Genomic DNA, 25,041 nt, shown 5'->3' with positions numbered 1-25,041 from the left:
TGTGCTAATTTTGCCATAGTAGCTCGAGGTAACTAAACCAGTACGTTTATCAATAATAAGTTACAAAATTGTGTCAAAATGACAGTTAAATCTCACTGTAACACTAAGCGTTTTGGAATTCTTCCGCACTTTTCCAAACTAAATGCTCTACACAGAACTGATGCAGTACTGTTATTACCAGCTATTCTAAATGTATAAGATAATTTTGTTTAAAATGTTTCATTTTAGTACTTATTAATTATCTCGTTTAGCAAATTGGAAATGCGTGTATCGCTGGTACAGTTAACTCTAACCTCCAGAGTCACTTTACAGGGAAATTGACGAACTGACGATAGGAGTGGTGCATCCTGGGATTTGTAGTTTCCACCAGTACGAGGACTCCCGTACTAATGCGCTTTCCTATTGAAATTTCACGCCCAACTGTCAAATTAAAGCATAACTTGATAATTCTCTCCTCACTCTCCACTTATTTGTACTTCTGTTGAACTCATTATATTCAACACTCAGACGAACTCCGTCCTCACTCAGAAACTTCAAAGAGATTGGTTGCCTTCACTAGTGGGCGGAATTCTTGGTAGATCCCTGCTCGGGATTGGCCAGCTTTGTCCAGACAAGTAGTTTTTTTATCCACTTAGAAATACGTCTACTCTGGGTTAAAAAAAAAAAAAATTCCTTCACCGTAGCTATCTCGCGATATTTCGGCCAGAGGGCCCAGGTCCGCGTAGTGAGTTCCCGAGGCCGGTGGGGGTGGCGGGCACCGGAGCCGGGACGAGATCGGCCAGCCCTCCGCTGGGCGAGCGCGCGCTGCCTGCGTCACTTCATCCCGGTCCGCGCCGGCTGCCCCGGGCCGGAGGGAGTGTGTGGACAGCAGGCTCTCCCGGCCGGCGAATCGGCCCGACCCTCACCTGGGCCCACGCGCGCAGTGACAGGTGCGCGGAAAGCGCGGCGCCCCGCCCGCCGGCCCGCCCCCTGCGGGCCTCGCCCTCCTGGGCTTGGGATGTGCTCGGGGCCCCAGCTGAGCGGCCCCGGCTTCCTGCGCTCGTCGCCGCCGCGGCCGCAGCCGCAGCCGCAGCCTCAGAGTGGCCGCCGCCCCTGAAAGGCGGCGAGGGACGCGACCGCTGACCTCGGGTATGAGCCGGACGCCGCGTCCGCTGCGGGACTGAGGCGCCGACATGAACCTGCACCAGGTGCTCACCGGGGCCGTGAACCCCGGCGACCACTGCTTCTCGGTGGGCAGCGTTGGCGACCAGCGCTTCACGGTGAGTGAGGGAGGCTCCCAGTCGCTCGTGGCCCGTCCCGGAAGGACGGCCGGAGGCGAGAGCGCCCTGCCGCGCGCACGGCGTCCCCAGCCCCGCCGCGGGGGCCCTCCGCCGCGGGCCGCCGGCCCGGGCCTTGGAGAGCGGAGAAGGCAAACAGACCTCCATCATTGAGGTGCCCGAGGGCGTCGAAGCCCTGAGGTCCAAGTGTGTTGTAGGATCGTCTGTCTTTTTAAAGTGAACCTATCGTCTGTAGTCTAGCTTTCATGGGGTGGGGGAGTTTGCCAACATCGTGTCATACTAAAATCTTTGCTGAGTTATGTGTTGGGGACCTAGCATTCCCCCACTTGTCAAGCTTAGAAAGAGTTGGGTTAGTTTCATATTTATCTCTAACTTCATATCAAGCATTGTAGTTGAAAATTGTGGGTGTCTTTAAAAAAGCACGATTTGTTTGTCACCAGCAGTTCTCAAAAACTCACCGCCACCGAGTCAATTCTGACTCATAGCAGCGCAGAGTAAACATATAAAAGCAGTACCTTTCGTTTTTCAAGTTCACCGAATACCTTTTAAAAGAACAAGTATTTTTTCATAAAGAACTCACTGCTACCATTCTTTGAATTCCATATGTAAATAGTCTAGTGGCCTAGGGACCCTTGCATTTATCATGTTCAAATAGATTACTAAAAGTTGCAGTAGTGTTTTTCAGAATCGGTCTTATATACTATGGCGTGGTAATTCCACTGTAAATTTTCATGAAAGTGATACTGGTTTTCCCAGAGAGTGTGAGGAAGAGGACCCTAAATGTCTGGCTATTTACCAGTATTGTGATATTTTCTGCCATAATTATCCATTTTGTAATAATTTCAAGCTATACATAAGCCAATTGCATATGATTGTAATGAGGGTTTTATTATACAGCTTCTGTAGACATGTTCGATTGTGATTAAAAGTTGCCTAATAAGCAAGTGAAAAAAAGTAAACAGCTTAACAGATAGCCCAAGTTTAGAAATTACAACTTTCCGATATCATTTGCCTTTTGATCTTTTTGAGGCTTTCTACTTCTGTGAAGAGTTACAATCTTGGAAGCCCACAGGCCCTTTGTGCCCCATAGTGTCAATATGAGTCAGTGAGTCTGGTTTGGTTTTGGTTTTCTCAGAATAAATAAACCAATTCCAGCGCATGCTGATAGGACAGAGTAGAGCAGCCCCATAGGGTTTTCAGTGCTATACATCTTTTAAAAAACAGGCTGCCATAATCCTTCTTCATTTGAAAAGTTCTCCTGGTGCATTATTCTTCAGATAGCCTAGTTCTAGTGTTTACTCTGCCTCCAGAGCTCCTAGAATAAATAATACCCACTATGCTTTGGCGGCTTAGTGTATTACTCGTTGGCTGCTAACCAAAAGGTAAAGCAGTTCAAACCCACCCATGGCTCTGAGGAAGAAAGATGAGACTTTCAGCTCCCTTTAGCATTGACAGCCTTGGAAACCCAAAGGGGAAGCTTTTTACTACCCTGTAGACTTTACAGTGTTAAGAGTCTCTGTATGTGAACTTGATGGCAGAGAGTTTGCCATCAAAGGGCATGGTGCTTAGGACGCAGTTCTACTCTGACCTGTAGGGTTGCCATGAATCAGAGACCACTTGATGGTAATGGGCTTGGTTTTTGTGGTTGCCATTGAGTTGATTTCCACCCATATTGACCCTAGGTGCAGGGAGAGACAACCTCATCTTCCTCTAGCACAGCTGCTGTTTGATTTGAACCACTGATCTTGGATTAGTAGTCCAACACCTAAATTACAGCTCAACTCCATTTAATACCTGAATTATACTTACAGATCTGTGCAGCCAAATGCTTAAACATTGTGCCACAAGAGTTCATTAGATGGTTTGTGAAGACTGAGAAAACAATCTCTTTTAATGCCAGCTTTACTTGTAGCAGGAACATGAAATCTTCGCCCCCTTGGAGAAATCTGTTGTTCCTCCTGGTACTTTATGCTTTCCCTTAAGTCCTGTGTTTGCAGTACTTTCTCTTGTTTGCAGAAAACTTACTAGTGGAGATTAAATTATTTTGACTTGGCTTTTTTCAGTAAAGGGGGAGTCATGGTGGCATAGTGAGAAACTCATTGGGCTCCTAACCACAAGGTCAGCAATTCGAAACCACCAGCTTCTCCGCAGGGGAAAGATGAGGCTTTCTATTCCTGTAAAGGGTTACAGTCTTGGAAACATACAGGGGCAGTTCTACCTTGCCCTATAGGGTGGCTGTGATTCACCATTGACTTGATGGCAGTGAGTTTTTGTTTTTTAGTGAAAGCTCCTAGCAGGCAGAAAGCAGATCTCTTACACACACTTTCAAGTCACTGTATTTGTGTTTCATTATATCATTAAGCAGTTTTGCCTTGTGTGTCTGACATCCATGATTTTATTGTCACTGTCCACTCCCTGGATGGCAATTAACAACAGCGCAAAGGAACAGGGAGTGACTGGAGGCAGTGGGCACAACTCACAGATTCTTTACCTGGATTTGTCTTCTGGGTTAGCCGAGTATAGGTGTACAACAGAGCTTCAAAACGTTCGTGGACAGATGGAATGAAAAGAGAATGGATTCCCACCCCCACCCCTACCCCATAAGGTCTCCTTTATATGCAGGGCAAGTTCTTTTATACTCTTAATTGTTTGTGTGTGTAAAGTAAAGCTACAAATAATACCTGCCACATAGAGCTAAACTCTAAATTTTTCGTGATCTACTTCTAAAAAGCCAACCGTTGAAAACCCAGTAGAGCACAGTTCTCTGACACCCATGTGGCATGCCGTGAGTTAGAGACGACGGCCTGACAGCAACTGGTTAAGTTCATTGCTTAATTGGTTCACAGACATACCATATCAACCAACACTCCTACAACAGTGCTCAGTGCACCATAATGGAAATTCAAGTCCACTGGTTGGGGGACATGTCTGATTCAGAAAAGGAGACTTCACATCTGTTGGTGGGTAAACCAGGAGGGGCAATGTGCCATTAGGAAAAATGTTTAGTATTTTTTATATAGATCCCCAATGGGAATATGCCCCATAATTATGTTCCTGTGTTTCTCGACAGGAGAAAGACGCTGTTTTCTACTCCTGTAAAGAACTACAGTCTTGGAAACTCATGCGGGAAGTTCTACCCAGTCCTCCAGGGCTGCGATGAGTCGGCAACAACTTTATGACAGTTACTTAGGTTGACAGGAGAGAGAGAAGAAAACATATTGCATACGTAACTTGAGGCTCCGTTAGAATTAGACACCTCGGTGTTCTCAACCAGGAGCACCTAGATTAGAAGCCAAAACACAGACAACTGGTCTTTGGGTGTTGACAGAGAAATGGAAGCTGAATAAGCATTCTCTTTCCCCAACTTTCTTTAACATTAAGCACCCTTTAGTTCAACCGTTGGCTTTATTCATTTGGGGTAAAACTTTATTAGTGACTGTGTGATTGCTACATTAGGTTGGAGGATGGAAATAATTGAAAATAAAAAGTTTTAATGTGGGTCATTATGAATGAGAAGAATATGTAGGGGGAAAATCTTAATGCTGTTCTCATCTGAGAGATTTTTATTCTGCCCATAACGTGATCCTCACTGCCATTTAGTTGATGCCTACTCTTACCAACCCTGTAGGACAGCATAGAACTGCTCCTATGAGTTTCTGAGATGCTTAACTGTTTACGGGAATAGAAAGCTTCGATCTTTCTCCTGAGGAGCTGTGTGGTTTTAAACTGCTGACTTTATGGTTAGCAACCTAACTCATAACCACTATGCCACCAGGACTCTTCTGGGTTTTTTTTTTTAACCATTTTATTGGGGGCTCGTACAACTCTTATCACAATCCATCCATCCATCCATTGTGTCAAGCACATTTGTACATTTGTTTCCACCATTATTCTCAGAACATTTTCTACTTGAGCCCTTGGTATCAGCTTATTTTTCCCTTCCCTCCCTTCCCTTCCTCCTTCAGGAACTCTTGATAATTTATAAATTATTATTATTTTCTCATGTCTTAACACTGTCTGATGTCTCCCTTCACCCACTTTTCTGTTGTCCGTCCCCCAGGGATGGGGTTATATATAGATCCTTGTAATCAGTTCCCTCTTTCTCTACCCCAGCCTCCCTCCGCCCTCCTGGTATCACCACTCTCTCATCGCTGGTCCTGAGGGATTCAACTGTCCTGGATTCCCTGTTTCCAGTTCCTATCTGTACCAGTGCACATCCTTTGGTCTAGCTGGATTTATAAGGTAGAATTGAGATCATAATGGGAAGCATTTAAGAACTAGAGGAAAGTTGTGTGTTTCATCGTTGCTACACTGCACCCTGACTGGCTCATCTTCTCTCCATGACCCTTCTGTAAGGAGTGTCCAGTTGCCTACAGATGGGCTTTGGGTCCCCACTCAATACTCCCCCATTCACAATGATACTATTTTGTGTTCTTTGATACCTGATACCTCATCCTATCGACACCTCATGATCACACGGCTGGTGTGCTTCTTCCATGTGGGCTTTGTTGCTTCTCCGCTAGATGGCCGTTTGTTTATCTTCAAGCCTTCAAGATCCCAGATGCTGTATCTTTTGATAGCCGAGCACCATCAGCTTTCTTCACCACCTTTGCTTATGCGCCCATTTTGTCTTCAGCGATAGTGTGAGGAAGGTGAGTATCATGGAATGCCAGCTTAATAGAACAAAGTGGTCTTGCATAGAGAGAGTACTTGAGTAGAGGCCCAATGTCCATCTGCTACCTTAATACTAAACTAAGTATATGCACATAGATTTATTTTCCCATCATCATATATAATATATTTACATATGTACATGCCTGTATTTAGAGCTCTATAAATGCCCTTTGCCTCTTAGTTTTTTCCCTCTATTTCCTTTTACTTTCCTCTTGGCCACCAGGACTCCTTATAGTGTGATTTTGAGTACTTAAATAGACTTTTAGAAAAACTTGGTCTGTTTCAAAATATGCACTATGTTTTAAATACTTTTGAAGTACCTTTAAGATTATTGAAGTAATACTGGTTCTCGGTTTCTTTTCTTTTTTTTTTCAAAAAGAGAATAAACATTAATTACAACATACCAAACTTGTCATTTAACCAGGAAATATATCAGAAAGACATTCTTTGTTATTTACCAGGTATAGTTGGTTAAAGTCAACAAAAAAAGAAAATCTAAATGTCTTACAGAAATCAAAGAGATTTCAAATTAGAATACTAACAACCTTTCATTGCTTTTGATATTTGAGAAGATTCTCTGCCAAAAATAAAAAATTATGATTAGATGCTTTCTATCAGCTCAAGTAAAGTCAGTTGTTCTTCAGTTTGAAAGTTAATAAACCTAACGTTCCAAGTGCTGGAGAAACCAAAAACCGAATTCACCACTATTGAGTCATAGTAACCTTATAGGACAAGGTAGAACTCCCCATGTGAGTTTCCGAGACAAAATCTTTACAGCAGGAGAGTCTCCTTTTTCTCTCACAGGGTAGCTAGCAGTGGTTCTCAACCTATGGGTCGTGACCCCTTTGGGGGGGTTACCCGATTCATAACAGTAGCAAAATTACAGTTATGCAGTAGCAACGAAAATAATTTTATGGTTGGGGTCACCACAACATGAGGAACTGTATTAAAGGGTCACGGCATTAGGAAGATTGAGAACCCTGAACTAGTGGTTTCAAACTTAGGCCCTTGTGTGTGCTGGATAGAAGGATGTTAATTTGTCTATTGCATTTTCATTGATTAGTAGTGGATTATTTTGATTACTGATCTTATTGAGAGACATAACTGGCTTATCAACTGTACTGTAACTTATACCAGGGGCTTCCAAAAGTTCATGGAAACATGGAATGAGAAGGTAAGGGAATTTTTCCATGACCCCCTCCCTGCCAACATCTTAATTTTGAGGAGCAAGGAACGTGACAATTTAGCTGATAAGTCATCCATTGCTATTCTTATTGTTTTAATTACCTTTCACATTGCAATCAGGGCAATTTGAACTGTGTTTTGTGAATAATTTTAGAAAAACCTCTAAAATTAGTTTTAGATTTTCATTTAGTGGTATTCTGTATTGTATTTTACATTTCTATTTAAAGCTAGGCAGTTTATTTCTATTTAAGACACTAATTGAAAAATAAATTTTATTAAAAAAAGGAAAAGAAATTTTATTTAAAATAATTTGTAGCCTCATTTTATTTTTTACAGTCATACATGCATGAGTTTATTCCAAGCAAAACATTTTTATTTCTAATGAGGAGCTGTTCCCAACCAAGTACTCAAGCAGAAAGCAAATGTGTTGAGAATAGGATGATGGCACAAATGTACAAATGTGCTTCACACAGTGGATGTATGTATGGATTGTGGTAAGAGTTGTTCAAGCCACCAATTCAATGATTTAAAAAAACACCATATTGTTATTTCAATAGTTTATTGATAAATAATTCACAAACCATACAGTTCAGTAATTCAGTCATATCAAGCAGTGTTGTACAATTATCACCATAATTTTAGAATATTTTCTTCGTTCTTGAACTCATCATTATTAGTTCCCCATTTCTCCCAACCTCCTCTGCTATAGACCCAAAAAACTATTCGTTCAGTTACTGTCTATAGACTTACCTATCTTAGATTTCATAGTAAGTAAAACATTTTAAAAGAAAACAACAAGAAAACTATCAGCAATAAGGTAAAAAGAGAGAAAGAAACCTCAATAGGAAAGAAATTAGTAAATATTGAAAACTAGAACAAATTTAAAATGGGTCAAAGGTAATCAAATGTGAAAGTGTTAGATTTAATCTAACTACCTCTGCCATAATTAACTTCACAAAACTATTTAAATTTTGCATCTCTCAACTATTGTCAGAGGAGATTCACCAGAGGCTTAATCCATGTGTGGACCCTACAAATGGATTTTGGGCTTCTACTGTCATCCATAACCCTTTGCTTATCAGGTGTTCACAATTTAAGGTCTGATACCATTCCCTTCCTCTGATTAGGATTTTATTACAGTTCTTTGATCACACAGGCTGATTTGCTTCTCCCATGTGGACTTAATTGTTGCCTCATTTAGATGGCATGTTTGAAGACAAGCCATCAACACCCCAGACACCACTCTTCCTGATAGCTGGGTACCATCTAGTTTGTTTGCCACACTTTGCTATAGCAACCATATCTGCAGTGATTTCTTCATGAGGGTGAGCATCCAGCAGGACCATGTCCTAAGAAGTAATTGTGTATCATTTTGGGGGCTAGAATTAAGTGTAAGCTTCAAATCCATTCATATATTTATGGTATATATATGTCTCTGGTTCACCTAAGAGACATCATTGTCATTTTATGTTAAAGAACATTATTAATCATCCCCCTGGGTCATAGGGTAATTCTGTTTATGTATCATTAATTTAGCCAATGGTATAGAATTTAAAGCACTGTTGAAAAAAGGAAATTATACCAGTATCGGCCAGCTATGAACCACAATACATGAATTGTAGATTGTAACAAGTAAACTCAAGTGATTGGGCACTGTTTACACAAATAATGGAGGTTGGTGATAGGTCAAAATTTTCAACAATATTCCTTCACAGAGGCAGAGCCACACTTACCAGATTAGTACATGTCATAATGAAGCAAAGAGGCACATTAAAATACGAAGTATTTGGTAGTTGTAGGCCACCATTCATTGTGTACCCTCAAGATTGCAGGCGAGTGAGTAACCACTACGCCACCGGGGCTCCTTGTTTCTTATTCTACGTCCTTGTGTTCAGTTGTACATATATGCAGTATTTTAGAGGAACCCTGGTGACACAATGGTTGAGCACTTGGCTGTTCATCAAAAGGTTGGTGATTCTAACCCACCAGATACCTTGCTAGAGAAACATGTAGCAGTCAGCTTCTGTAAAAATGACAGCTTTGAAAACACTATTGCTCCTTTAGGACTATATGAGATAAAGTAAACTCCATAACGGTTTAGTTTAATTTTAGTTTTTACAACAGTGCTGCCGGAGGGGTCATTTGAAAAGGAAAATAAGTTACTATTGTGTTGCTTAAAATGCTTCAATATGTTGCATTGTTCTTAGGATAAAGAGTGAACCTTCCCCAGGCATTTTAGGGTATTTTTTGTAACCACGTTTCCTCCTCCCAATTATTAGCTGCTTATTAACCCACTGCCATAGCTGATCTTTTACCATTCATAGATTAGGAAATGCTTTCTTTGCTTTTACTTGAGCACCATGATATGAAGGACGTGGGTGTATGTAGAGAGAATTAATTTCTTTATTTCTGTAAAAATGTACATATCATTTGCCAGTTAGGTATTTTTCATCTGTTTAGTGAGAACAGTCGTGCCATTCGTGTTGTACAAGTCACCAATATCCATCGCCAAGTTCCCCTCATCATAAATAAAATAGTGATTTCCCCTTTCCTCCCATACTAGTAACCACTATCAAACTGAGTTTTACATATTTGCCTATTCCAGCTATTTCATATAAGTGAGATGCACAAAATTTATCTTTTTGAGATTGATTTATTTCACTCAACATGATAATTTCAATGTTTAACAGTGTTATGTGTTTCAGACTTTGTCTCTTTCTGGCAGTATGATGATCCATTTTATGTATATACCGTTGCTAATTTGTTGATGAACACCTTTTGACTACAGTGAATAGTGGTTCAATGAACATTGGTGTATGTGTGTCTATTTGCTCCACTGGTTTTGAGTCTCTTGGATATATAATAATGGAATTGCTGACTTATGGTAGCTTTGTGTTTTCCGTAACTTTTGAGAAACCTCCAAATTGTTTTCCACGGTGACTGTACCATTTTGCATTCTCTCAGCAGTGGATGAGTGTACTGATTTCCTCACCAACATTAACTTTGTAATTCTTAGATATGGATAGTTCTTAGAAATCATTATGGTTTTCATGTGGTAAAATAAGAACAACCAAATTTGGTACCATCTTAACCATTTAAAAAAATCATTTTATTGGTTGCTCGTACAACTCTTATCACAATCCATCCACCCATCCATTGTGTCGAGCACATTTGTACACTTGTTGCCACCATCATTCTCAAAACATTTTCTCTCTATTTGAGCTCTTGGTATCAGCTCTTCATTTTCCCTCCTCCCTCCCCGACTCTCCCTCCCTCATGAACCCTTGATAATTTATAAATTATTATTTTTTCATGTCTTACACTAACCAATGTCTCCCTTCACCCACTTTTCTGTTGTCCATCCTCCAGGGAGGGGGTTATATATAGATCATTGTGATTGGTTCCCCCTTTCCCTTACCCTACTGGTATGGTTACTACCAATATTGGTCCTGAGGGGGTTATCTGTCCTGGATTCCCTATGTTTCCCACTCTGATCTCTACCAATGTACATCCTCTGGTCTACCTGGATTTGTAAGGTAGAATTAGGATCATGATAGTGGCGGGGAAGAAGCATTAAAGAACTAGAGGAAAGTTTTATGTTTCATTGGTGCTATACTGCGCCCTGACTGGTTCCTCCCTGAGACCTTTCTGTAAGGGGATGTCCAGTTGCCTACAGATGGGATTTGGTCTCTACTCATCACGCCCCCTCATTCACATGATTTTTTTGTTCTTTGATGCCTGATACCTGATTCTTTTGACACCTGTAGATCACACAGGCTGGTGTGCTTCTTAGCCTTTAAGACCCCAGATGCTATATCTTTTGATAGCCAGGTACCATCAGATTTCTTTACCACATTTGCTTATGCACCTGCTTTGTCTTCAGCGATCATGGAACAAAGTATTCTTGCATTAAGGGAGTACTTGAGTAGAGGCCCAGTGTCCATCTGCTACCTTAGTACTAAACCTATAAATATATGCACTATTTCCCCATTATCATATAAATATATTTACATACGTGCATGCCTATATTTACACCTCTATAAATGCCCTTTGCTTCCTAGTCCTTTCCTCTATTTCATTCTACTTTCCTTTTGTCCCACTATCATGTTCAACCTTCATTGGGTTTCAGTAATACCTCTCAGTTACATTGCCCTTGATCAAGCCCTACCAGGCCTCCTACACCGTCCTCACCATCAATTTTGGATTACTTGCTGTTCCCTTGTCCCTGGGTTTGTTAACACCCGCTTCTTTTCCTCCTGCCTCCCCCTCTCCCATGTCCCCCTGCAACCGTTGGGGCTGGTTGTTTTCTCCTCCAGATTGTTTATCCCGCCTATCTTATATAGATAGACCTGCAGAGATAATAATTTGCACAAAAAAACAAGACAGAGCAAAACAAAGCAACAAAAGAAAACAACAACAGAACCCAGCAAACCAACGACAAAAGAAAGAAGCCACAGGGCAAGATATGACAAAATAACAATTTATAAATTATCAAGGGCTCATGAAGGAGCGGGGAGGGAGGAGAAAAATGAGGACCTAATGATGGGGGCTTAAGTGGAGAGCAAATGTTTTGAGAATGATGAGGGCAGTGAATGTACAAATGCGCTTTACACAATTGATGTGTGTATGGATTTTGATAAGAGTTGTATGAGCCCCTAATAAAATGATTTAAAAAAAAAAAAGAAAGAGAAGCCTATAAATAGTTCAAGATCTGTTTGTTGACATTTAGTAGTGTTTTCTGGTCAAGTCTGATGGGATGCTATCTGCTGGGACCAAAACCTATTTTTGCTATTCCCTGGGGACTTCATTGCTCTGTTCCCATTACTGTTCTATAGCATGCCCTTAGTCTTTCACCTCGGTGCAGTTCCTGTACTATGTCTCCAGTGTTGTCCCCCGCAGCGCTATTAGTCAGTGAGGGACATTGTGTCTTGTAGTGGGGCCGGCCCTATGTCTTCTCTGTGCATTGACTGCTCTGAGCAGGAATGTCTTTCTCAGGGATTGGTGGGCCAGGATGTGTTTTACGCTCTCTTTCTCCCCCATCTTAACCATTTTTAAGCATATAATTTAGCGACATTAAATTTATACCACCACACTACTTCTAGACTTTTCATCTGAAACCAAATTTTGTGTATATTAAGCAATAGCTTCACATTTCTCATTTTCCCTTCCTCACAGCCTCTGGTAACCTCCTTTACACTTTCTGTCTGTATGTTGTGCCTGTGCTAGAAACCCTGTATAGATGGAATCATAAATTTTGCCCTTTTGTAATTGGTGTATTTTACTTATCATGATGTTTAAAAGTTGACCCATGTAGTAACATATATTTGTACTTTGTTCTTTTTTGTGACTACTTAATATTTTGTTGTACGGATCTAACACAGTTTGTTCGTCTGTTGAAGATTTGAGTTGTTTTTCACCGTGAGTCCATTATGAAAAACGTTGCTAGGAACATTCATGTGCAAATTTTTGCATGGATATACATCTTCTTGGATATGTACTTAGGAGTAGAATTGCTGGCTCATAAGATAGTCACACTTGACATTCTGAAGGACTGCTAAATATTTTGTGCAGTGTGTTGCAACAATTTACTTGATATGAGTCTTTTAGTCATAGTCTTTGTAACTCTCACCAAAGAACTAAACTGTGCAGATTGAGTATATTTCCCTGTTTTCTTGATAGGTCTGGCTAAGAGAAGGTGGAGAAAGAGGCCAAAAGAATTATGTGACTCCACTATGAGTGATTGTTCACAGGGTTAATTGTAATTGTAAATACTTAGAACTCTAACATGGAAATCGGTCAGTATGGCCATTGTAATGATTTATTGAAATCAGCAGAGAAGTAGAGAGTGCTATGGGTGGGACAACTGGAGAGAAGATTGGAGGTTAGAGGCATGTCTGAACTCCACTTCATAAGAGTCATGATGCTGAGTTTGATACTCCTCCTTTGTGATTTTAGAGGGCAGATACTCCCTCTATGTCCTCGGTATGTACATTCACTAAATTCTTTTACATTTTTGTCAGTAATACATGAAGTTACCCGTTTCTCCATATCCTCTCCAACACTTGTTATTTTGTTTCAAGCTAGTGTAGTGGGTATTTAAGTGATATCTCTTTGTGGTTTTGATTTGCATTTCCATAATGGTTGATGTTTTAAAATGTCCAAGACTAGTCCATTTCAGCACACTCACAGTTAGGATATTGATCTGATCTTTATGCAGTCCATCTCATGTTTTTAAAAATAATTTTATTGGGAGCTGGTACAACTCTTATCACAATTCATACATCCACCCACTATGTCAAGCACATTTGTACATATGTTGTCATCATCATTTTCAAAACATTTTCTTTCTATTTGAGCCCTTGGTATCAGCTCCTCATTTTTTCCATCCAGTTCATCTTATTTTTGATGACTTCTAATTTTCTTAGATTTGTACATCTTACATTCCAAGATCTAATTATTGCTAGATTTTTTTGTAGCTGTTTTTCTTACTTTGAGTTGTGCCTTATCAGTAAACGAAGATCCAGAAGACTCCTCTCTCATAGGCTTTACTCAGTTCACATTACCATGGTGGAATGCTTTGAGAAAGCAGCTTCTTATCAGTCATGTTTCAAGGTGTCTTCCAACCCAAGGGGCCCACCCTCCAGCACTACCTTTGACAATATTTTGCTTCCATTCATTAGGCCTTCAGCATCTGACAGTGTTTTATCTCAACTCCTAACACCGAAGTGGACAACAGATTCTTTCTTCGTAGAATTGAGGAGAAAACTTCAAAAGGCAGCTTGAGAAAATTAAATTATTATCATGAAATGTGCAGAGACCTAGAAAAACCAGAAAAGAAGAAAACGCTCAACATATCTGAAATGGAAAGGAACTCAAGAAAAAATTAAAACCTCATGTTGCAATGAAAGATTCTATGGGAAAGATATTGAATGATGCAAGAAGCATCAAAAGAAGTTGGAAAGAATACACAGCGTCCCTGTGTCCCCAAAAGAACTGGCCAACATTTCACCATTTCAGGAGGCAACATATGAGCAAGAGCCAGTGGTGCTGAGAATTCAAGCTGCACTGAAAGCATTAACCCAAAACACAAGGCTCCAGGAATTGATGGAATATCAATGGAAATGATTCAAAATGCTGTTGAAGCACTGCAAGCACTTCTCTCTGTCAGAAAATTTGGAAGACAGCTACTTGGGTACAAATATGGATCTCTCCCATTCAATTGTGAGTCATAGCCTGTAGAACTCTGCTCCTTCTAGTTGCAGGTCCTCTTCCAAACTAACATTCTGTTATTGAATCTATTACTTGTAGTGACTTGGATTATGCATTGAACTGCTAACTGCAGGATCAGCAGTTTGAAACCAGCAGCTGCTCCACCAAAGAAAAATGAAGCTTTCTACTGCTCTGAACATTTACAGTTTCAGAAAGCCACGTGGGCAGTTCTCTCCTAAAGGGTTGCTGAGTCTGGACCTCTTAGTTGACTTAAGTTCTTCTTAGTTTTCTCGAGGTTTACTGAGTTACAGCATAAAGGAGTAGGCCATATACATTGTACTTTGACTTTCTGTTTTAGTGTGACATTTATAAGGTCTAGCTAATATTGTTATTGTGCACGTATTTTTCTTTATGGAACTGTAATTAACTTGTGTATGTTCTCATGGGTATTTTATATTGGCAATTTGTTGACAAATTTATTTTTTCTAGTCATGCTTCCTAGGCCTAGTATTCTAGCAAAAGCCTATAAAACTTTACTTTTTAAGATTTTAGAACAGTAATCTTTAAATAAAGTTTTAATGAGAGCATAAATGCAATTTAAAATTAATTTTAAATGCCATTAGATACTTTAAAAAATATATTGCTGGTTACAGGTTTATGTAAAAACAAAACCAAGTTTATCTAATCTTTTCTTTAAAAACTGAAAATGGACTCTTTATAAATACATTTTTATTTTTAATACTAAAAATGCATGTAACTATTTAAATAATTCATTTATCTAACATTTTTATAGCCGACTATTAATACCAACTTGTTTATGGATTATGATTATGTCCGAAACATTCTGTTGTTCGAGCCATCGAGTCGGTTCTGACTCATAGCAGCCCTTTTTTTGTACACCTGAACAAAACACCACCCAGCCTTACATTATCCTTACAATTGTTCGTGGGTCTGAGCCCATTGTAGTAGCCACTGTGTCAGTCCATCTCGTGCAGGCCCTTTCTCTTTTTCCGCTTCCTCTCCACTTTACCAAGCATGATGATGATGTTCTCCAGGGACTCCTGATAATATGTCCAAAGTATGTGAAAAGAAGTCTCACCATCCTTGCCTCTAAGGAATATTCTGGCAGTACTTCTTTTAAGACAGATCTGTCTGTTCTTTGCCAGTCTGTGGTATTTTCAATATTCTTTACCCCACCATAGTCCAAACGCATCTAGAACTATATTATTAGAGGTAAACTGCAACTTAGTGAGTCTTCTAAATTTTTTTTGTTAATTTTTAATGCAAAACATAACAAGTCAACTGAAGGGAAACAATTCTCTCTCTCTTTTTTAAACAATTCTCTGTATACTATTTTCTATACTACCCTGTTTCCCCAAAAATAAGACAGTGTCTTATATTAATTTTAGCTCACAAAGATGCGCTAGGTCGTACTTTCAGGGGATGTTTTATTTTTCCATGAAGAAGAATACGGCACACATTTATTGTTGAACCAAAAAAAGGAAATTTATTACCTGTATACAGTACAGTAGTAGTTGTCATCACAAATCAGCATACCAGACAAACTATGAATCCTACAGTATCAAGAATTTCTTGTTACTACCATTATTTCCATGTACAACAATCTATGGTACATTTACTCATTTATTCAATGACAGTCATGTCATCATCTTCTAGAACATCATCATAACAATCCAAACCCTTATTTTCGAGGGGATGACTTATATTTCAGCGAGAGGCAAAACTGTGAGTAGATCTTATTTTCGGGGGATGTCTTACTTTCGGGGAAACGGTATCAATTGTTCTTTATCTCTTTTGTGGATACTTGTTAGTAACAAAGGACTGTTTGTACTATCTTCTTTTTGCTGTAAGAAAATGCTAGAAAACGATTAGAGCTAAGCACTGAATAGTGTGGAGTTTGTGTGTTTGGTTTTTCAAGACAGATACTCATTTTGCCTGATCTAGTTAATGTTACCAAATTCTTTCCTAAATTATTAAAAAATGGTCTTTTTCATTAAATGTGTTTTAAGGTTGTACTATTTTATACTCTTGTCAGGAGTTCTGGTTGCTTCACACCCAAGTCAAACAAAATTACTGCAGTCGAGTCAGTTCTGACTCATGGTGACCCTGTAGGACAGGGAAGAACTGCCTATGTGAGTTTCTGAAACTGTAACTCTTATTACAGGAGTAGAAAGCAGCCCTTTCTCCCACAGAGCAGCTAGTGCTTTTGTTGCAGGTTCAAATAAGTGACAGCCACTGTAATGTCTTGAAATTTAGAAGAGTCAAACTGAAGTTGCTTCCCCTCATAGCAGGCCCAAGTGGACCTCTCAGTTCATCTTTAAAAGCAACAACTCATTTATAATTTGTCTAGGACTCAAGTGACCGTGGACAGAAGCAGAAAGCAAAATTAATGGGTTAATTGTAACTTCAAAAATAGCAAGAAACAAAATACCAATTTATAAACTATCAAGGGCTCATGAGGGAGTGGGGAGCGGGGAGGGAGGAGAAATATGAGGACCTAATGTCGGGGGTTTAAGTGGAGAGAAAATGTTTTGAGAATGATGTACAAATGCGCTTTACACAATTGATGTGTGTATGGATTGTGATAACAGTTGTATGAGCCCCTAATAAAATGTCTAAAAAAAAAAATAAATAAAAGAGAAAAAAAAAAAAAACAAGAAACCACCGGACCCTTTAAGGGAGAAAAAAAAAAAAAAGCAAGAAAGCTTTGCAAGGTACATCTGTTATCAAAAAGGAAACAATACTAGAATTGATTATAACATCCTGGTTAACTAACAAGATTAATTACACCGTTCAGATTACAACATCAAAAGGAATAATATTGAAGAATAATAAAAAGAAACAATGATGAAGAATAGTCGAAACTATTTACAACATCCTGAACCGGGGAACATGAGAGTACATTTTTAAATGAATCGGCAGTAGAGAGCGGGCAGGTCAAGCAGCAGTCAGCTTTCCAAGATGGGAGGGGAAAGCGGGCAAGTCGTGTGGCAGCTGATAAAAAATGGAGTTTCCTTTAGTAGTCTACCTCAGCTTCAAACTATGGATCTTGCAGATCACAGCCCAACTCATAACTGCTACACCACCAGTGCACCTCACATCCAAGTAAGGACTTTTTAATTGTGGAGAGAAGTTAAAGAAAAATGATCAAATTTGTACCAGTTCACATAAGGCAGTATAACAAAGAGAGTAAGAGCATGTTATTTGTCGTTAGTTTTCCGTTGTGCTCCTAATTCTGAGATACTGGCTCTGGGAATTTGAGCCTATATTCAGATCTTCCTATTAAGTTTCAATTTCCATATTGGCAAACTGGGCTGATTATAGTAAATAAGGCATAGGATTTATAGAGAGGATTAAATTGGCTATCAATGAAAAGTGTGTAGTATTGGCTTTCTGGCACAAAGCTAAAGAGGAAAATAGTAGGCTTAATGAATGAAACATAGAAGAAAGCTAAATTAAAGCATTTTAAAAAACTTTTTGGAAATGCTGTAATAATTTGGGTGCTAAATGTTCTCATTGTTACATTACATGGCTGATAACTCTTTGGAAGTAATGTCATTCTTATAAAAATGTTACAATAAATAAACAATAGAAGTAGGATCCATGTTGATTTTCCTAGATTTGTCTATTACTAATAACTTATCCAATTTGCTGTTTTTTAATTGAGGGCTCTTACATCTATTATCACAATCCATACATTCATCCATTGTGTCAAGCACATTTGTATAAATGTTGCCATCATCATTTTCAAAGCGTTTTCTTTCTACTTGAGCCCTTGATATCAGCTCCTCATTTTCCCCCTCCCTCTGTCATAAACCCTTGAGAAGTTTTGGATTATTGTTTTCATATCTTACATCGTCCTCTGTCACCCTTCACTCACTTTTCTGTTGTTCGACCCCCTGGGAAGGGGATATATGTTGATCCTTGTGATCAATTCCCCTTATCCTCCTGGTATCTCTATTCTCTCCATTGATTTTAGTTCACTTTTAGGCCCTGAGAGGTTTATCTATCCTGAATTCCCTGTGTTGCGGGCTCTTATCTGTAGCAGTGTGCATGTTCTGGTCTAATCCGATTTGTAAGTTAGAATTGAGGTCATGATAGTGGGGTGAAGGAAGCACCAAAGAACTAGAGGAAAACTGTGTGTTTCATTGTTGCTATAATGCACCCTGACTGGCTCATCTCTTCCCTGTGACCCTCTGTAAGGGGATGTCCAGTTGTCTACAGATGGGCATTGGGTCTCCACTCCACGGTGCCCCCTCACTCCCCTATTCATTTACCTTGAGTATGGTTTTATTCTGGGTCTTAGTTGCCCGATACCTGATCCCATCGACACCTTGTGATCACATAGGTGGGTGTACTTCTTCCATGTGGGTTTTGTTGCTTCTCAACTAGATGGCTGCTTGTCTATCTTTAAGACCCCAGATGCTATGTCTTTTGATAGCCAGGCACCATCAACTTCCTTCACCACACCATCAATTTTCTTCACATTTGCTTATGTACCCATTTTGGCTTCAGCGATCGTGTCAGGAAGGTGAGCATCACAGAATGCCGGATTATTAGAACAAAGTGTTCTTGTGTTAAGGGAGTACTTGAGTAGAGGCCCAATGTTCATCTGCTACCTTACTTATTAATATATAGATGTAAGTACATAGATATATTTCCCTATTGTTATATATAAATTAATATATTTACATGTGTACATGCTTGTATTTTGACCCCTGTAAATGTCCTTTGCCTCCTGGTTCTTTCCTCTATTTCCTTTTACTTTCCTCTTGTCCTACCATCCTGTTCGCCTTCATTCAGGTATGGTAATTCCTCATTGTTACATTGCCCTTGATTAAGCCCCACTAGGCATCCTACGCCCTTCTCTCCATTGATTTTAGTTCACTTGTTGTTCCCTTGTCTCTGGATTGGTTGACACCTCCCCTTCCTTTCTCCCACCTCCCCTTCTCCTGTGTCCCAGAGGAATCATCGGTCCTGATGTTTTTGTCTCCAAATTGTTTACCCCACCTATCTTACCTAGATAGACATGCAGAGACATTAATAAGTGCAAAAACCAGGCAAAGCCAAACAAAACAACAAAGGAAGACAAAACACCACCAACAAAAAGAAAGCTATTGACAAAAAAGGAAAAGCCTGTAAGTAGTTCCAGGTCCTTTTTTTTTTGACCTTTAAGAGTGTTTTCCAGTTGAGTCTGTCCCCAAAGTCTATTTTTGGTATTTCCCAAGGATTTCATCAGTTTGCTCCCCTTGCTGCTCTGTTGCATGCCCTTAATGTTTAGCACCAGTGTGATGGGGTTAAATCAGACACAAATCCTGCACTGTGTCTCCAATATTGTCCCCCATAGCGCTATGGTTCAGTGAGGGACATCATGTATTATGATGCGGCCGGCCCTATGGCCCTCTCTGTCAAGTGTCTGCTCTGAACAGGAGTATCGTCCTCAGGGCTTGGTGGGCCAGGATGTGCTCCACTCTCTCTCCATCCCTCTTTGTTTCACCTGTGTGCTCTAATCAGATGTGCCCCTCTCCCCAAGTTGTAGCTTCAGTGCTGTCCTCTGAAGTGTATTCTTCTTGGGGGCGGGGAGGGGGACGGTCCACATAGTTGGAATTGGGGCTGGCTCCACAGACCTCTCTTGGTTCCCTGACCAATTTGCTTTTTAATTTGTACACTGTATCATGATTTTCTTAACCACCCAAAAGTGAGTTGTAGCCTCTTGGCTCTTTACCGTTAGTGGTGTTTTCTTCTTTTTTTTTCTTTGACATTTAATTTTAATTTTTTTCCCTGATTAAAAAAAAAATCATTTTATTGGGGGCTCATACAACTTTTATCACAATCCATACTGAATCAGGCATGTTTGTACATATGTTGCCCTCATTCTCTTCTAGACATTTACTTTCTATTGAGCCCTTGGTACCAGCTTTTTTTTTTTTGTCTTTCTCTTTTCTTTTCCCCTCTTCCCCCATTTTCTTTTGAAAATAGGAAGAACTTTATAACTTTATGGTGGTATAGTACATTTATCTAATGTATCATCCATATTTCAGATTTATCAGTTTTTTTAATAGTATTTTTCCCCTTTTCAGTAGAGGAGTTAGTCAAAGGACAAGTATTGCTTTTAGTTATCATGTCTCTTAGAACTCTTTAATTAATCTGAAACTTTGCATAGCATATCATTTTGTGACACTGACCTTTTTAAAGAACACAGTATACCCCATCTTAAAAGTATTGATTGTATTGAAACATGTATCAAAAAAGTGACATTTAATCTGTAGTTTGTTTAAACGCAGTGGCCCCAGTTATACTCATTATTTCATGCAGCCTCATACTGTTAACCAAGATGCAGTCTTATTTTTCCCCTATGACCCACTTTATTTTATTTTAAAAATATATTAATATATATTTATTATTGTACATATATCATTCCATAGTTCAGTCACATCAAGTAGAATTGTACAATTGCTACCACAATCGGTTTCTAGACATTCTTTTTCTACATGGGCTCCTTGAGATTCTCTCCCTTTTACCTCCTCCATGATTGTACCCCCTCCCCCGAAAACCTTATTCTACTTGATGGTCCCTAGAGGTTCATCAGTCCTGGGTTTCATATACTGAAAAACAGAAAAACATAATACAACTTCAGTAGGGTGACCTCCAATGACATAGCATCTCTGAGATAAACCATACTATGAACAAACAAAAAACAAAACAATACAAACCAAAAATGCAGAAAATTTTGGAACCCAGACCAGGTCCAAAGGGTGGTCTTTAAGGAAGCAATTCCCACATCTTTCTCCTGTGGGGTAGCTCGTGGGTTTGAACTGTCAACCTTTAGATCAGCAGCCAAGTGCTCAGACACTGCACCACGAAGGCTACTTTCACATATGATTGCCAAATATTTTCTCCCGTTATGTAGGTTGTCTCTTCACTTCTTAAATGAAATCCTTTTATATACAAAAATCATTTTGATAAAGTTCAGTTTACCTTATTGTTCATGAAACATTTCTGAGTTGTTCTTGTCATAGCTAAGAACTCCTTGTCAAAAGATAAGATACTGCAACTTTAACCCTGTGCTTGCCTCTTAGTAGCTTTATGGTTTCAAATCTCATATTTAGATCGTTGAGCCATTTTGAATCAGTCTTTTTACATGAGTTCTGGGTCCCACGTCATTATTTTTTGCGTGTGGACACCCCTCCATTTTTAGTAGGTTTTTTTTTTTTTTCGTTTTATATTTGGTAGTTCCTCTTGCTTATATTATGATCACGTATTTTGGGCAGAAATGCCCATAGTGATCGTGAGTAATTTAAATAGGTGATTTTTGTGTCCACATCTATCTATACATTTGTAGGCATATAATACCTATCGTTTGTTAGTGATGTTCATTTTCACTTTCTGTCAAGGTTGTTGCCCAGTTTCTCCACTGTCCCTCCCCACCCCGAATTAGTAATCGTCTATAGAAAATCACTTTTAAGATTATGCAACTATACTAATTTTCATCAAAACTTTCCTTTTTCTGAGTGGGTACTGATAATTCTTGTCTGCCTTTTTGCTTTTCTTTGTTATTTTTGTGATTTAGTACTCCCTGTCTTGCTGACATAACAAGATGTTATGGGTTCTCCTTGTAGTACTCCTGCTAGTATGCTCATTGCTACTGGGATGCCTTTGGTTTTTGGATCTGTCAGCATAAAAAGCTAGCAAATATATACATGTACATCCATAGGATATATAATATATGGAAATATGTAAAATGCACATGTTTTGAAAAGCAGAAGTTCACACCAAATTTTCTAATTTCTACACAACCCTTCCTATCTCTTGTGCTTTCTCCCATTCTTTATCTGTGTGTTCCTTCTTGATCATGAGAACCTTGGCTCATTTGCAGAATTTTTTTTGCCCATACCATTTGTTTATAATCAACAAACCTGCCAAAGAGTTCTCCTTACCCTGCCTAGGACTGTGCAAAATCTATAATTATTCCTTTCCTCCCTTCCAGCCCCGCTTCCTTTCAAATTCTTCATTTGAAATGCAGTTAGTTAATTTTTTTCATTTTGCTTTCAGTTTTAGATCTCTCACTCCATTACTAATTTAATTTCATTTTTAGAATATATATATGATATTAATATGCTTTCAAAACACCCTAACTACAAAAATTGTATTTAAATTATGTCTAAATTACAAGCATGCAGAATTTAACACTGAATATTTTCACAGCAATAAAAAGTATTTCATCAAAATTTAATATCAAGGATAAATCCATTTCTAAATAGCAAAAGGAGTACTATGAAAGACAACTTTTCTTTAAATAGTTCTTGGAATTTATTCTTGCTAATAGACTTGTGACAGTCTTACGGTTCTATTGTGGATCTTTGTATGGAACATAAACCCTGGGAGTTTTTGTTTTGTTTTAACCAATTTTTCCATTTTGTGCCACTAGTGGAATCAGAATTGATGATTTCTAATTCTTTTTACTAATAATTCCAGGCAAACTTCTTAACTTAGGAAACTGGGTAGAATGAAAATAGCACTAGACTTAAGAATCACAACTTGGGGTTTGCAGGGCTACTCTGGCACCAAGCGAGAAGTTTTATCAGCCTATTTGGCCCTTGGTTTTCTTGCATGTAACAAGTAAATGTATATATAAATTCCTTTTCTTATACATATCTGTATATGTCAATATGTACATATTCCTAAATTTTTAAATTGTGAATTAAAAAATAGTTTACACAGGGAATCCAGGACGGATGATCCCTTGAGGATGGGAGTGATGATAACTGGGAAGGTGGGGTAGAGAGGGGGAACAGATTATAAGGATCTACATATAACCGCCTCCCTGGGGGACAGACAACAGAAAAGTGGATGAAGGGAGACATTGGACCGTGTAAGATATGACAAAATAATTTATAACTTATCAAGGTTTCATGAGGAAGGGGGGAAATGAGGAGCTGATGCCAGGGGCTTAAGTGGAGAGCAAATGTTTTGGGAATGGTGAGGGTAACAAATGTACAAATGTGCTTTACACAATTGATGTATGTATGGATTGTGATAAGTTGTATGAGCCCCAAGTAAAATGACTAAAAAAAGAAATAGTTTAGAATTGTAACATGACTGATAAACAAACTGTATCCTGAGCATTTCTCACTTGCATTACAACCTATCAACTTCCTTAATAAATCTTTTAATCATGAGTATTATCTGTGAGTTCTATTTAGCCAATACAATGGATATTAGAACCTAATAACATAATTGGTGTCAGAATTTGGGTTAATTGCACTGGCTCCAGATTCATAGAAACATGGTGTTCTTTTAAGAGATAGAACTAAGGTATGGAAAATAAAACATTTGATTCCTAGAATGGTTATTTTGGATACTGTTGTATGTAAGGAATGATATGCTGTAGATGTGAGGAGAAACGCTGCTTGTGGAGTGATCTGGGGAAGAAGCCTGGGTGATTTAAGATTAATAGACCAGTGCCTACTGGAACCATCCTGCCAGAAGCCCCAGGTCATATGTAAATAAATAGATATGGTGTGGGGGGTGGGGAAGTGATTATTGTATTTGGTTATTATTAAAAAGGTTAAGGGTTATATGTTTATTTGGCTGCACTATTGATACTGTATATTTTTTCAAACCTTGTATTGTAATGTAGGAAATTAATCAGGATTATAAGAAATAAATCATGGTTACAAGAGCTTGTAAGTCTGCCGTCAGCTATATTTGATTAGATATACAAAAAAGGAGAGTTAAGAATTACCTGAAAAGAAAAGGCTTTTTTATTTAAAGCCAAGGCAGAGTAAGGGGCTTAGAAAGAAAATCGGAGCCCTACTCAGAAGTGTTGAGAGCACATTTGAAGGGAAGACTTGCAGAGCAAAACACCCTTCAAAAGTCTGACTTTTGAAAAATTTGAGCAAGCAGTTTGCCATTGGATACATCAAAGCAGGAAAGGGCCCTTCTAGGACTGAAAGTTAAAGGGAGCTGGTGAGCTTGATGTGCTCATTATGGTAACCAGTTGGATCCAGTTACTGAGTGGAAGTGGCAAAAAATGCAGCAGTGAATAGATGGGCCAATTTGGACATGTTCCTTTGGTACCCATGATGTTCTCAGAAGCTAAAGATGAGAGAGAAGAGGAAAGGCTGACCGTTCTGAAGTTTAAAAAGTTTTAGGGATAATTGAACCTTAGCTGGTCAGAAGTGTAGGGGGTATGTGTGGATTTCCAAGCTTGCAGCTGTTTCTTTAAAAAGAGGAAGACCCTTGATGGGGCAGTGAATGATTTAATGTGGCTCTTCTAGCCAAAGTCTATAAATCCCACTAAATGACCTTTTGCTGAATGGGCTTGGTAAGATGGTGGGGGATGGTAACTGATAGGACTTACCTGTGAGTAACTGAACAGAATTCCCTGGAATGCCATCCTGCTGCCTATCAAATGAGCCCTCTAAGAAGCAGGAGAAGGGATCTCATTAACAGCAAGATTAAGGAATGGAGTGCCCCTCTAGATCCAAGATCCCTGCACAGTGAACCTCTTCAATCTGGAAGACAGCTGTAATATTGGAGGATCAACAATAACAGGCCCAGAAGTTAGAACATGAAACAGAGTGGTGCACTTCCCAGCCCACAGAATAATCAACTGGGTTCTTGGGGCAGGAGGCTAGCTTGTGGTATGGAATGCCTTTTGGCACTTAACTGG

At 39.2% G+C, this 25,041-nt stretch overlaps 1 protein-coding gene across 2 annotated transcripts in view; it reads left to right on the top strand.

Moving 5' to 3' along the window:
- The first annotated feature begins 1,150 nt into the window (after nt 1-1,150).
- DMXL1 (Dmx like 1) overlaps nt 1,151-25,041 on the top strand; it is a 185,359-nt gene continuing 161,468 nt past the window's right edge. For both annotated transcript variants that reach the window (XM_004696573.4, XM_045285386.1), the window contains exon 1: nt 1,151-1,259. In XM_004696573.4, the coding sequence (XP_004696630.1) occupies nt 1,173-1,259 (87 nt within the window). In that variant the 5' untranslated portion in view covers nt 1,151-1,172. The remainder of the gene's footprint in view (nt 1,260-25,041) is intronic.

The sequence above is a fragment of the Echinops telfairi genome, unplaced genomic scaffold (genome assembly GCF_000313985.2).
Source record: "Echinops telfairi isolate 266 unplaced genomic scaffold, ASM31398v2 ScPeMD7_7469;HRSCAF=8507_1, whole genome shotgun sequence".
Lineage (NCBI taxonomy): Eukaryota > Metazoa > Chordata > Mammalia > Afrosoricida > Tenrecidae > Echinops > Echinops telfairi.
Note: the sequence above shows the minus strand (reverse complement) of the source record. Positions and strands in the feature narration are given on the sequence as shown.